Source organism: Archocentrus centrarchus, chromosome 18, assembly GCF_007364275.1.
Source record: "Archocentrus centrarchus isolate MPI-CPG fArcCen1 chromosome 18, fArcCen1, whole genome shotgun sequence".
Lineage (NCBI taxonomy): Eukaryota > Metazoa > Chordata > Actinopteri > Cichliformes > Cichlidae > Archocentrus > Archocentrus centrarchus.
The window spans coordinates 173,365-188,419 of record NC_044363.1 but is presented as its reverse complement, the minus strand read 5'-3'; the positions used below and the strand labels follow the sequence as shown (position 1 = coordinate 188,419).

Below are 15,055 nucleotides of genomic sequence, written 5' to 3'. Positions count from 1 at the left end.
AGTTGTTTTCACTCCACCCATCTAAGCTGAAGTAGAAGGCCACACCTGAGGTTTCTGGGGAAAGCGCTTCTGAGGTAAATTTACCTGTGTTATGGCAACTGCTTATGTGAAGTTGAGGTCAGGTGTAAACTGTTTTTGTAAGTGTTAATTATTGTAATGTTTATTTGGTTTGGCCATGTTCCCAGGCTGCTTGGTGTGACAAAAGGTCAGATGACTTTACAGGCCTGAAGGGATGTGGACCATGTGTTTTGGTGACTTTATGGTATTTCTTTTTGGTTACTTTTTCCTGTTTTATTTATTTCTTGTTTCTTTTTGTTGAATTTTGATTAAACTGCTTCTTTTGTTTCTTGTAGATTTGAAGGTTATTTTCAGGGGTGCATTTGTGGGTAGGCCTCGAAACAGTGCACCTTGGGTTAGTATTGTGTACATTTTATTTTGTTGTGTAATTATTTTGGGGATTATTTTGTGATTGATGTCTTTGTGTTTCTGTTAATACAGGAAACTAGACCATTGCAGTTGTTAGTGCACTCAATCACAGGTTGTCTTTTATGGGTTTTTATTGGTTGTTTTAAGAGTGAGTTGTTCAAATAACGACCTTTTATTTTACGAAATTCGTGTTTTGTCTTGAGCTCTTTGGCCAGACACCACATGTATTTATAGCTAAGTTTAGGAGAGCTGAATCATTGATGTCTCTTAGACTGCAAGATGACTCCGACTAAACAAAGTGAAACAAACTCAAAAGTTAGTCAGTCCTTGATGAGAACGTTTGATTTGACAAAATGTCGAATAATGTGTCATACTGTCAGCAAACATCAGCTTCTGAGTCTATTATGTAGTGCTTATTACTACATAACTACATGTTAACAAAGATTGTATTTTCTAATGCACCTCACATTTTGTATTAAAACCGTGGGAAAATGCGAGTGTTGGAATTACAGCTAACATTCCTTATTGGAAGTAAGAAGAATGCAGAGGTGCAAAGTGTCTCAAAATACTTAAGAGACACAAAATGAGCAAAAATGACCACAAATGGGGTCAAAAGGACCACAAAGACACAAAACACTGCAAACCTCACATTTAAGACACAAAAGGTCCACGTGACAGATGAGGTAAACAACATTCACAATCAGATGCAAAATGTCTGCAGAGAACAGAACCAACAACACAGAGAGGCAAACGAACAGAAAGAAACTCAAAGAAATTGATGTAAAACACAATCACAAACCATATATGTGCTATATGGAGCCATCTAATGTTTTACTTTGGGGGTGTGTGGTAACATCATGGGAGTCCTTCAAAGTAAAAAAAAAAAAAGAAGAAAAAAGAAACCAATATCGAGAATAATCAGAACCACTCACTGAGCTGCTGAGAAAAAAGTGTCTGCCAAACATGAAAAAACTGAAGATCAAATCTAGCGGCAGATAAGAAAATAGTTATCATATCCTACCACAAGGCCACACTGTCTGTTTCTCAGGTTATGAGTGAACAAGCAAGCCAAGCCTTAATTTTACAGACTAGTAAATCTTAAAATACGACTATTTCGTGGCTTTTTTATTATGCCAATAAGTCTCGGCATCTCAGCTACTTTATTAAAACACTCAAACATAATCTTCAGCTTCAGCGGTTGAAGGCTTTAGGCTTACTCTTGATGCAGTGATGACTCTTGGTATAAGCTTTGTGAGTCATCCACTGCTTTCATAAAAATACTACAGTGGCTGTTTGCTATTTACCCTAAAACACTAACCCGAACTCTCACTTTCACATGAGTGAATATCACTCAGTGTTAGTCTTCATTTTCAGTATGGCACTCATATATATAAACGTATCCGATATTTGTGTTTGGTCGACTGTATCTTTGTAACAATGCTTCTTGGCAATAAATCCTATACCACTGGAAAACCTGTTTCCCCTTAAATGGTGCTACATTTGTAAGGAAATGCACTTGTGGGTGTAGCAGCAGAGTTGTGGGTTGTGCCCATGAAAAACTTGTCAAATCTTCTCTGCCAGTGACATAAAACTTATCCTGTTAACTCTTGTTTGATGTGGTTTATTGAATTGGATGATTGAAGTCTGAAGAAGCAAGATCTCCTCCTCATGCTGGTCACCAGCTTAGTCAAACACTCATTCATCAACCAGCATTTGTTGCAAGTCAGCCAATGTGGTTGTGTTGGTAACTCTGACACATACAGCACACCCAAGCTGATCCCACAAGTGTTCAGTGGGTTTGAGGTCAGGACTGCAGGCAGGGCACTCCATCCTTTCCACTCCCAAATTCTGGAGGTAGTCTCTGATAAACCACGCTCTATGGGGGCGAGTGGTGTCATCTTCCTAGACTATGAAGATTTGGGATTGCCACTACCTGTAGAATCTGAATTTTTGATATCTCTCTGCATCGAGACTGGCTCCAATGATAACAAGCCTCATTGTCCGCAGCTGGGGTACCAAAAGCTCAAAAGCCGTATATATATGTATAATCACTGGCCTATTGGATCTCAAATTACCAACAAAATTGGATGTGATTTTTTATTTTACTTTAGGAATGTAAAAATGTTTCTGTGACAGAACAACTGCAGTGACTGATTCCAGTTTACAGACTCAGTGGAAGTTGGTGTTGATGGAAGTTGCACTTCTAACCTGTCACTGATGATATTCTGTGGGTTTGCAGTCAAGATACTTTTTTTTTTTTTTTTCATTTCTGCTGACAGCCTGATACAATCAAATGCTGACTCATAGGTCTGTGCAAAAGTGACTGTCACTTACCATCACAGTTCCCTGGATTTACTGACTCAAGTTTAATATTATGCTCATGTCTTTATACGGACTCTTTTTTCACAGAAAAGGCTTGAACCTGCTCATGTTTCATTAAATAAATTATATACATATGGAACTGAACAGAACAGAGAAGAAACTTCTGTGTTAAATTTCTGTCTATGTCTATGGAAGCTTGTTTCCACCACTGGAAAAAAAAAAAAAGAAAAAGGCCATCCACGAGTCAAAATTTCCTGAAAATATAGACTCGACATGGACTTTTAAGTTATCTACTTGACTTTTAGTTTTTTCTGAAGTTTGAGTTTGTACATGGAAATTTTGAATTAGCAGTGGCAAAATTTATTTATTTATTTTTCGGGGGGGGGGAATTTGTTTTGTTTGTTTTTTTCATTGGTGGAAACAAGCAGTTTCCTTCAAACAGTTAGTGATAGGCAGTTTGAAGGTTGTGATGGCTCTACTACCTGCGATAGGCCTACAGTCTCATTGTTGAAGTCCGTCCCGGCTCTGGCATTGTGCTATAAAAGTCAGCATCCTGACTTTTGCACCACTGCAATCATCTTTAATGACATACATATGTGTGTATAGGGCACTGACTCAGCAGACGGTGTCAGGTAGAAATATGGAGCATATCAGCTGAGGTCACCACGGTAAAAGATTGAACACCTTTAGGGAAAGATTAAGAAGGGACACCGTAAGCATGAGCTAAAGTCTGGCATCCTTAGATGTCGGAAGACAGGCTGAAAACGGGCTGAAAATTGGCGTTCGATTCTAACTCAAAGAACATGGAGTGTTTGCAGGGTCACTGCACCTTTTCATGACCGGACAAGACCCCAAGAAGTTATAGACATAGTCAGGAAGTAGTCCAGCAGCAGAGACGTTATTAATTAAGCCTAAATTGTAATATTGAAATCTCCAGGAAAATGTGGTGTAGACGTATAACATGTTTTCCTTAATTTGCAATATGTTAATGTGATGGATCACTCATCTCTATGAGCATATTCTACAAATGGCAAATATTTTCAGAAAATCTTAACATTAAAGGCTCTGGGCTTCAGAAGAATGAAACTGCATTAGCATCAAAACCTTCAATCATCTCTCTTTTCAGGAGGAAATGATTGGTTTCATTTTGTGTCTTTTCCATTTATTTGTAGGAGCTGCTGCAGATATAAGGTATGACTGTGTGAATGTGATTCTTAAATTGTTTTGGCAAAAGAAAACTTTATTTATGTCTCATACAAATGGAAAAAAATCAACTTATACTTTGCTCACACTGATTGAATCAATGAATAGGACAGAAAAAATTGGGTAGGATATACAGTGTGTATCATTACAGTGCTAGAAAAAGACAATCACGTCTACAGAGCAGCTGAAATAAAATTTGCAATAAAACCTCCAAGTAACTGTAAAAGGAAACAGTCACATCAATGAAATCTCAGTTATGAAACAAAAAGTTATAAATGTTACATTAATGAGAAAAGCTCAAAGTATTTGTACTCTACGTGAGTCTTTTCACCGCAGTTCAGATGTAAATGTAGTACTTAGGACAGTCAGGAGGATGAAGTGTAACCACTCAGGGTTTTGTTGTTTTTCTTGTTTTTTAGGGTGTTAATGTGCAGGAAAAAATTGGAAAAAATGTAATACAAACATCATGTTCAGCTGATCATGAAAGAATCATAAACACAAAACAAACTCACTTCTTTATGATGTTTTTTCCAGCCCACTTTTCTCCCATCTAGCTCGCTTCAAGCAGACATTAACCACCAGGAGGAGCATGACTGACCTCAGTAGCTTTGTTGACTTTAATGTTGCTCTTTGTGTTTAAGTTTTGTGCTTTTGCATCAGAGTATCACTATGATACAGAAACATTTACCCTACACAATGCAGGTTTCATTACAAGAATAAGACGAGGGTGTAGCTCTGAACTCTCAGTGGCATTATCTGTGAAGCTTCGAAGCTGAAGAGGGAAAAATGCTAAAACACATTCAGCTGTCCTCTGCTCTGCTGCCTGTGTTGGAGTTTTACTTTGGCTGGAGCTCAGGCAGCTTCATACCCACATACCCAACTGACCAGCTGAACATAATGTTTCTTAATATTAAGAGCATCTTTTTTATTCTAATATCAGAATAATTTAAACCAATAAATATATTCACTGTGAGAGGCCTAACAGTACCATACATTTACATGACAACTGTTAAGTACATTACTGTGTATACATGTAAGAAAAAAGTTGAATTGTTAGTAAGTGTAATGCTTTGTTATTAAACTGACTTATTTAGTATATAAAAGTTAATTGAAATGAAAAATCGGTTGACATAAAATTATACTTTTCATGTGGAGAAAAAATACAGCACACTAAATGATTTTCATTCTGGCTGCTTTTCCTTTTAACTTCTATAACTTTTTTGTTGTAAATAATGTGGCATTTTGGACCATCTGATGGCATCGCCCTTTTGCCGATTAAACAATTCATCAAAAAAAAAAAAAGTCAGACGATGAATCCACAAAGAAAATATTATTATTGTTGCTATAGCACAGACCTTTGACCCTCACTGAATACTTTTACAGCTTTGGATTATAATTTTTATCAAAAGTATTTTTTTTTTACAGAGTGCTAATATAATAATTTTTATTTATTTATGATACTATTATTACTGCTATTGCTACTGCCACTACTACTACTTCAAGTAATCTGCTATGGAGATCTTATCTGCTCACAACTGACCATTTAACTGGCTTCAGAGGCTCAGTGGGATCAAGCCTTTTGTACACATGCAATGCAAACTTTAAAAAAAATAGAAAACTTCCCCAATTGCCATCTAATTAACAGCTTTCACTATGATTTAGTCATTGACCTAAAATGTTTTGTTTCAGTTGTGGTTCCTCTTTTAATCTAGATAGGTATCTCGATCAATCTTCAAGTTTCATTTTTCAGGAATTTGTAAGGCATTTTAGACCTGTATGTACCATACCATACCATCTTTATTTATAAAGCACTTTAAAACAACCACAGCTGACACAAAGTGCTGTACATTAAAACACAAATAAATAACAATTTAATAACTCTTTCAGGTTAAAAAAAAAAAAACAGTTTAAAACTAGATCCCGCTGGAGTTAAAAGCCAAGGAAAAAAGATGGGTTTTAAGACGAACTTTAAAAGTGGACAGTGAAGGGGCCGCTCTAACCTGCAAAGGCAAGTCATTCCATAACTTAGGACCAACAACAGAGAAAGCCCTGTCCCCTCTGAGCTTCCTTCTTGATCTTGGTACCTCCAAGAGCAGCTGGTCTGCTGACCTGAGAGACCGGCAAGGTATGTAGGGGTGAAGAAGCTCAGAGAGGTAAGGCGGGGCAAGATTGTGCAAAGATTTAAAAACAAACATAAGAATCTTAAAATGAATCCTAAAATGTACAGGCAACCAGTGAAGTGAGGCCAGGACAGAGGTCATGTGCTCTCTCTTTTGAGTTCCCATCAAAAGTCGTGCAGCAGCATTTTGAACCAGCTGCAGACGTGAGAGTAGCGACTGACTGACTCCAAAATAAAGTGAATTACAGTAATCCAGTCGAGATAAAATAAAAGCATGGATCACTGTTTCAAAATGCTGCCTAGATAGAAATGCTTTTACTGATACCAATTGCTTCAAATGATAAAAACTGGACTTAACCACAGCTCTGATTTGGCTGTCCAATTTAAAATCACTGTCCACCTTAAAACCAAGATCAGTAATAATGGGTTTAAAATATACCTCCAAGGGTCCCAGGTCAACAGAGGAGGACTCACAGGAGCCACTGGGTCCAAACACCATTACCTCTGTTTTCTTTTCATTAAAATTTAAAAAGTTCAAGGCCAACCAAGCTTTAATATCACCTAGACATGCCAGGAGATGTTTTATGGAATGGATATCCTTCTTCTTCAAGGGCAAATAAATTTGACAATCGTCAGCATAACAATGAAATGAGATTCCATGTTTTCTGAGGATAGAACCCAGAGGCAGTAAATACAGTGAGAAAAGCAGTGGGCCCAGAATTGAGCCCTGCGGTACACCACATGGCAGAGAAGCAGCAGATGATTCAGCATCAAGAATGCTCACAGAAAAAGTTCTCTCTGCCAGGTAAGAACTGAACCATTTAAGAACAGTGCCACCAATGCCTACTAAGTGGTGTAAACGAGATATTAAAATGTTGTGATCTACTGTATCAAAGGCAGCAGTTAGGTCAAGTAAAACCAGAACAACATGGTTCCCAGAATCACATGCAAGAAGGATGTCGTTAAAAACCCTTAATAAAGCAGATTCTGTGCTATGAAGGGTTTTAAAACCTGACTGAAAAACCTCCAGGGTGCTATTCTCATCTAAAAACTGTTTCAGCTGACAGTACACAATTTTTTCTAAAACCTTAGAAAGAAAAGGCAGCTTGGAAATAGGCCGATAATTAGCCAGCACAGCAGGATCAAGACCAGGTTTCTTAAGCAGTGGCTGGACTACTGCATGTTTAAAAATAGCAGGGACCACACCTGAGGACAGACTGCTATTTATAATGGTAAGAACAGGCTGCCCTATACTAGATAAAATTTCTTTAAAAAATCGTGGAGGGACAGGATCATGGGGGGAACCTGATGGCTTAATATGGCCAATCACATCCTCTAAAAGTGAGAGAGTCACAGACTCAAACTGAGTGAAAACAGCAGAGCAAGGGACTGAAACAGAGGGGTCAGAACCAGGAGCTGTGATAAGAGCCCTGGTACTAGCAACCTTTTCAATAAAAAAAACGCAGAAAATTATTGCACGTATCAGGAGAAGCTTCCAAACAGGCATTCTGTGGAGCATTAAGCACAGAGTTAATAGTGTTAAACAAAACCCGTGGGTTATGGCTGTTGGAGGAAATAATTTTTGCAAAGTATTCCCTTTTTGCCTCTTTAACCGTGCTCTGGTAGTGACGCCAGCAGTCTTTTAAAATTTGAAGAGTCACCTGCAGTTTATCTTTTTTCCACCTTCGTTCAGCTCGGCGACATTCCCTCCTCACAGCACGAGTTCTGTCATTAAACCACGGCTCAGGTTTAGTCTTTGGCTGCCTGGTTTTTAATGGAGCCACCGAGTCCAGGATGGTTTGACAGGAAGAGTAGAACCAAGAAATAAGCTCTTCTGTATCAGAGGAGAGAAAGTCAAACGAACCACAGAGGTGAAAAAAAGCAGTAGAAAACTGAGCGGCAGTGGACGGGTTAATAACCCGACAGCGCCGAACAGGAGCGCGAGTTTTAACTGCAGTACGTGTCAAACTAGCAGTGAATAACACAGGCAGATGATCCGAGAATACAGAGTCACAGATTTCCAGGTTAGTCACAGGCAGACCGCAGGAAAGAACCAGGTCCAGTGTGTGTCCGTGCTCATGTGTAGGGCCGGGTACGGCCTGTACCAGGTTAAAAGAGTCAAGAAGGCTTAAAAAGTCCTTTACCAGTGGCTTATCAGGACAACACACATGTATATTAAAATCTCCAACAATAAGAACATATTCATAATTAGGTATAATCCCTGCTAGAAAATCAGAGAAGTCATTTATGAAGTTTTTGTTGTATTTGGGGGGCCGGTAAACCACAGCGCAGAAAACCGGGTTAATGTGCCTCATCTCAAACGAGGTAAACTCAAAGCTGGAGAATGACGACTGTAGAAAGCACTGCTTACATTTGTAGTCCTGTTTGTAAACAGTCGCTGTGCCTCTGCCCCTCCCTGAAGCCCGCGGTGAGTTAAAATAACAACAATCCTCTGGTAAAAGCTCAGACAGAGCACTGGACTCGCCAACACTCAGCCACGTCTCAGTCACAAACAGAAGATCCAGGTTACGGGAACTAAAAAAGTCCCGAAGAATAAAAGTTTTATTCGCCAGCGACCTGGCATTTACCAGGCCAATCCTGACAGGAACTGGAGCATGGGCTCCAACAAGTCGGGAAACCCGGCACAGCGGTCTCAGGTTTCGGAGACATTGTCGGCGCATGTTGAGCCGGAGAGGGCATGGGCGGCGGGGCCGAAGGGCTTCAAAGCCGACAATGGGCACCAAACAGGCATCAACGGGATCCAGGAAACGCTGAGGCACACGAGATCCTAGAAACGATCCATGCACCGATCGGGTAGAAGCAGAAGAGTGCGTCAGGTAAAATTTCAGCTTCACCAGCCGGCCGCTTCTTCTTCCGCGACGACGATGACGTCTCCGCCGGGAAGGCAGCGCAGGAACCCGCCACAGATGACTCGGAATCTCCGACAGAAACGGGGGCAAGGATTGCTGTCCACCAACACCAAATATCACCATGTCCTGGACCGAAGGTTGGAGGTCCAGTAGTGTTCGGCGATCATACACCAGCAGAGACTCAGTTCCATAAATGACATAGGTTAAAAACAATATAAACACAAACAAACATGAGAATGACAGACGAGCAGCCACACACACCGGCGCCATCTTGCTTCTACAATGTGACGGTCTTGCTGCGCTGAAGGGCATGTGCACCACCTGTACGAGACCTGGACATGAGCAGACTCTTCGAACGGGCAAGATGTATTTCTTTTGAATCTGCAGGAGGACTGGACAACACAGCACCATTATCTGATGAAACCATTATTTGTTGAGTGCTCAGTGCTAGCTGGCAGCCTGGTGCTGGATTTAGTCCTGAAACGGCAGGGCTTGAATCCTTGATCTGTGCTAAGCTGTTAGAGTTTGGATGGTTTCTATTGGCTGAGGCCTCTGGTTTGGGAATGCTGATGGTGTGGGGAGACTCTGGTGGGGGTAGGATGACAGGTTTTGTGGTGCCTTGTGAGGATCTGGAGTCATTTGTAGACTGGCTGGACTGTTGGACTTGAATCAACACAGAATAGAGGTCATTTGGCTCAGTAGTTAATCGGACGATCTGTTTTTTCTCAAGGCTCGACTTTTGTCTTCCCACTATATGAACACACACACACAAAGAAACATTCAGTTAGCTTTTTTTTTTTTTTTCCAATCTTGACATCTCACTGTTCTTACAAGCAGAATCTCTATTTGGACAAGAAAAAAATATAAGACCTTTGACGTCATCACAATCCCACTGAGCTTTGCAACAGATTGCTTTTTAAAATATCTTTAAAATATTCTCACACTTTGATGGCCAAATTTATTCAGTTAATGAACAAATAATTTGTTTAAAAATGAAGTAATACCAAAAAAAAAAAAGACTCACCAGAGCATTCACATTTCTTAACTAAACAGGCAATGACTGCGACTAAAACAATCATCACTGAGACAGTGATTATAATCGTTTTGGTGCTGCTTCCCAGGCACTCACCTGAAAAACACATTAGAACATTAAAATTTTCAAAAATTATGTAATGAGGCGACATCATTTGTTATCACACAAAAAAATTTACAGTCATTAGAGAAAACAGAAGTAACACTAAAATAAACAATGATAACCAGAAACTCATTTTTCCTGACATTCAAAATTAACTTTATTTTAAAATTTTCAGCATTGTGTGTGTGTGTGTGTGTGTGTGTGTGTGTGCGTGTTTGTGTGTTTAGAAGAGCTGGACGAATCGTAAAGCATAGACACAAATATCAGTTTTATGTAATCCAGGTGTGTTAAAGCTCTGGTGTACCTGGTATGTAAATCTCAGAGTGCCTGGTCTGTTTTATCTCAGGCTGGTGGACTCTGCAGGTGACCCTGTTTTCAAAAAACACACATTTAAGTTTTATTCACATAATTTTGTCGGGAAAAGAAAACTCTGTGCTGTGCTGTAATAATTTAACAATCCCACTTCCCTGAGGACAATAAAGAAAATGACCCAGATAGAGCCAGATTAAAGTTCGTAATCTTTAAGTATTATAATGATATTAGACCTGTTGATAGCAGTCTGCAGAATCACTCTTCTTGTGACTGTGAAACACCCTGAGGAGTCTTCATTTCTCCTTGGGTCTTCAGCACTGAGCTCATTTCCCTGATTGTCAAACAGAGTAATCAGAGGCTCAGGGAACCAGCACCTGGCCTCACACCGCAGAGTCAGTCCACCTCCCACACCTGGAACAACCGAGAGTCTCGGCTCAGAAACAGCACCTGCAAAAATAAGAAGATAAGAATTATTTAAGCCGTTGCCTTTGACCTTTCACACCAACATTTCAATTCACCTGTTTATACAAGACTTTATAACATGTATCAGTGTGGAAAACAATTAGGAAATATCATCTGAAGTTTATGAGAGACATTGACCAAGAATCTGTATCTTATTGAACCTTTGCCACATATGATGTGGGTGAAAATGCCCTGAAACAAGCAGTTCAATCTGCAGACGATAACTTTGCTTAAAACAAAGAATGGAAAGATGTTGGAAACATTCCTTTGAGATTCTGCTCTTTCTTGAAATGACTGCATCCTGTCATTCCTGCAGTAAATTTACCATCCTGCCAAAGGTGTTCCAGCAAATTCCCGGGAATGTTACTGAAGTACTGTTAGAACCAGTTTGAACCAACTCTGTGAAAGGCTGCCTTACCGTGTTGGAAGAACCAATTACAGATGGTAAACTATGGCAGTAAAGTTCAGTAAATGATCAGCAACAAATCTCAGACAGACTGTGATTTCAAAGCATCTCAAAGTGGAGACATACCTACAAACAGCTCCAGTCTTAAGATGACTTGCTTTTTCTTGTTCCTCCGAATCACACACTGGTATTTTCCGCCGTCGTTTGGTTGCACGTTGGAAATCACCAGTGAGAGGTTTCCATGGTGAAGTTCGTGCCTGATGAGGTTTGTTCTGTACTGAAAGACCCGATTCTTCATCTCGAAGGTCTCACATCCATCCCGGTACAGGAAGACAATGCTTGGAAACAGACCCTCTTTAGTCCACTCCACTGTTGGCACATCACCTTTGATGGTGGTGTTGCAGGGCAGAAGGACAGTTTCACCTACAGAGGCCACAATCTTTTGTGCAGTATCCACTGACATTTTTCCTGTGAATAGATAAAACACATCGAAACATAGTGGAGCTAATTAGTTTCTTTTAAAAACTGATTCAAACTTTTTTTTTTTTTTTTTAACCTGTGTGACAACAACTCGGTTACTCCTCTGCTCTACTCAACTCCATTTGTTGCCCCAAATCTATTAAAGTAAACATCAGGACTCACCAAAATTAAAATATGCAAAGAAATGTATTTTCTCCTGCTTGAGAAATGTTTGCTAAAAGAAATTACACAGACTCTGCTTTAGGTCACTATGAAACATTTTCAATAAATTGAAAGTTTATATTTGTGAGATGCAAGTTTCACTAGAAACACCGACAACAGCAGATCAATGAAAACTTCCAGGGCTGGAAAAACAAAGCCAATGTAGATGTATAGACTGCAGTTAATCATGAACCTGAAACGGATAAGTGGAAGAAGATGGATGGGTGGATGGATGGATGGATGGATGGATGGATAAAAATAAAAAGTACTTTGAGGTGTGTATCATGCAAAGCTATTCTAGCAGACTCCAATAATCAAAACATGGAGAAGGAAATCAGAATAGGAAGCTTTCTTTAACTTTTTAACTAATAAGGACTAACTGCTGGCAGGGTTCTGTAGGAAAGATGAGAAACCAACATTCTGCTCTGTACACACTCTTATTAGAACAAAAGGAGGCATTTCTGCTGCAGAACTGATTTCTTTAAATGGTTTGAACTCCACTGTTATGTAACATACAGTAGTTGTTTTTTCTTCTGAGCCTGTAAGCAGTTAAAAAGGTATGTGGAAAGTGTTGAAAGCCACGCAGACATACACGAAAATACTTCTGAATGCATGCAAACATTTACTTCTCTTTTATTCCCACTAAGTTATGCAATTTTGAAAATCCTGTTTGTTCTTGCAAAATGAATTTCCTGAACTCTGTGTATCACAAGTCACTGTTTAGAGAAAAACATTTACATTTACTTTCAACTCACAGAACTGAGTGACGATTATGGGAAGACATCTGTTAGAAAAACAACAACCACCACAATCCCTGTTTTGCAGTAAAAATAGGAAATCACCTGACAGCTCTTCCTTTAAAACCCACCCTTTACTGCAAGTTTTATCATAAGCAGCACTAAATTCCCAGCAAACCTACAAAAAAAAGAGAGAGAGAGAGAGAGAGAGAGAGAGAGAGCAAGACCAGAACTGAGTGTTAAGTACTGGACAAAGCAAGAAGTTGTACACTGCAAAAAAAATAAATAAATAAGAGAGAGAAAGAATCAGCTGACAGCTTGCCCTTTACAAACCACACTTTAACATTTGTTGCTGTTTTTAACAATAAACCATAATCACACTTTGTTACTCTCTGTGTATCGAATACGAAGTCAAGTTACTGTATATTTTTTTAATTGTTATAATTTACTGTTGACACACAAACAGCAGCAGCACTGTATTTGTCAGCTGCCGTAAAACAGGATTTCTAAAGGGATTTTACATTTTAAAAAGCACCTGCTCGATTCAACTCGACTCTACTCGACTCTACTTTAATTTATTTTTCATTACGATTGAGTACTGCCTCAGCAAGGTGGCCAGAAAGTGTGGTTGTATAGAAGTCTTTGGGGAAGCAGTGCGATGGATGTGGTGTTGTTATTTTCAAAGTCAGATCGGCCTTTTGTTTTTGAAAATGACTGAAACTAATATATTTACTTTTTATGTGCTGATGAAGTCAAACCACTAACTCTTTAAACCAACATTTAATGACATGAGCAAAACAAAACATTCAAATAAGCACGTTCTATTTTTTAAGACTTGACCTCCTTTAATGCCACACATTCCTAATGAAACTACAAACGCTGACATTGATGTGTTTCCAGTTTTAATTGACTAAAACCACAAACTTTCAGTCATAGTGTGATATGATCAACAGCTGAAACTGAAATAGCAGGTAACAGCAACAACAACCAGGTACAGTATGAGTGTTATTGCTTAAATGGTAGTATTATAAGCGCTTATTGTTTAAGGAAGTGAATAAATTTTCACATACATGAAGAAATCTGAGAACTGACATCCAAAAATCTTTCAGCCATGTTGTTCTGTTACAGTAAACTTCCCCCTGACTACAACCGAATGCTGAACTTTAAAATTCAAGAAGTGAGAAGCGTTTATTGGAGCTACTCTGCTTCTCTTCTTTAAAGATCTGTTTTAATTCAGCCACCCTGAAGGGTTTTCAAGCATGAATGTCATGCTAAAACATTGCATCTAAGTCCAGCCTTTCACTAGACCACTCCAAAACCTTCATTTTGCCTGTTTTGAGCCACTCGGAGGTGGACTTGCTGGTGTTTCAGATCATTGTCGTACTGCATACTCAAATGTGCCTGAGCTTCAGGGCATGAACTCTCGGCCGGACATTCTCCTTCAGGATTTTCTGGTAAAAAACAGAATTTTCCTAAATCATAAATTAACTGTGATTAAACATGTTTTTTTGTTTGTTTGTTTGTTTATTTAGAACGCTCAATCCAGTTTGACTAGCCACACCCAGGCCTGATTACTGCAAACGGGCCTTTCATGCTGGAAAACCCTCCAGTGTGGCTGAATTAAAACAATTCTGCAAAGAAGAGTGGGCAAAAATTCCTATTTTTTTTCCCACTTTTTCCTTTACTGCAGTACCGAGAGTAAAGACCTTTTCGGAAAAAAAACAAACAGAAAATTCAGACTTTTAATTTTTTAATAGTTCATCTCTACTTTGCATCATTTGATTTGGTGGCAGCTGTGACTGAATTAATTGAAGACTGAAAAAACCTTAAACCCCCCGATGATTCACAGGGGAGATAATAAATATATAGCAAATATGAAAGCCATAACCCCCTGTACTGCAGCCTACATATAAAGCCTACCTGTACAAGAAGACAGGACCACGGCGAGCAGGAACACGCAAAAAAACGACCTGTGGGATCCACGGGCTTGAAAAAAGGGGCAAAAAAGGACGCAAACTTTGCTAATGTCTTCCATGGCTCCTCAGAGAGCAGCCTGAAGCAAAATGATGAGCAGCAGTTTTGACTGTGGTATATACGCAAAGTAGGGCTTCGGTGGGCTCATGACGGTAATACTTTCATCATACTGTCTGTTTATCTGGACACAGCGTTTTCAGAGGGAGAAACGTGTCTTCCTCTGTCTCAGCTGACTGCAGATTTCCCCTGCAGTTTCCTTATGACAACTTGCTTATTAATTCATGCTGGTGTCATTTGTTTTTTCAAACTGTGAACTGTGTATTTTAATTTTACACACGTGAACATGCAGGCAAAAGTCATGAGCAGTGAGCAAAGAAACTAAGCTGTTCAGTTTTTGCCAGTGAGACC

The 15,055-nt window shown here is 39.3% G+C and overlaps 1 protein-coding gene and 1 long non-coding RNA gene across 2 annotated transcripts; one reads left to right on the top strand and one right to left on the bottom strand.

The window, feature by feature from the left end:
- Window positions 1-11: 11 nt before the first annotated feature.
- On the top strand, window positions 12-4,757 carry LOC115797546 (uncharacterized). Its single transcript, XR_004021430.1, has 3 exons — window positions 12-74; window positions 3,921-3,939; window positions 4,486-4,757. It is a non-coding gene; the product is annotated as an uncharacterized LOC115797546 (long non-coding RNA).
- Window positions 4,758-5,605: 848 nt separating this feature from the next.
- Window positions 5,606-14,784, bottom strand: LOC115797542 (butyrophilin-like protein 2). Its single transcript, XM_030754134.1, has 7 exons — window positions 14,594-14,784; window positions 11,382-11,723; window positions 10,621-10,834; window positions 10,380-10,444; window positions 9,965-10,069; window positions 9,225-9,690; window positions 5,606-5,729 (listed from the first exon to the last, which is right to left on the bottom strand). Exons 1-7 carry the CDS (start codon window positions 14,706-14,708, stop codon window positions 5,684-5,686), a joined length of 1,353 nt encoding a protein of 450 aa, XP_030609994.1. The 5' UTR covers window positions 14,709-14,784; the 3' UTR covers window positions 5,606-5,683.
- Window positions 14,785-15,055: the final 271 nt, after the last annotated feature.

What these genes read in the sequence shown, in the direction of transcription:
- LOC115797542 (XM_030754134.1), bottom strand. Translation starts at nt 14,708, where the DNA reads ATGGAAGACATTAGCAAAGTTTGCGTCCTTTTTTGCCCCTTTTTTCAA. An exon ending in CTGCAGACTGCTATCAACAG is followed by an intron (nt 10,445 to 10,620) that starts GTCTAATATCAT and finishes TTTTGAAAACAG; the next exon opens with GGTCACCTGCAGAGTCCACC. An exon ending in CTCTGAGATTTACATACCAG is followed by an intron (nt 10,070 to 10,379) that starts GTACACCAGAGC and finishes TGTGTTTTTCAG; the next exon opens with GTGAGTGCCTGGGAAGCAGC.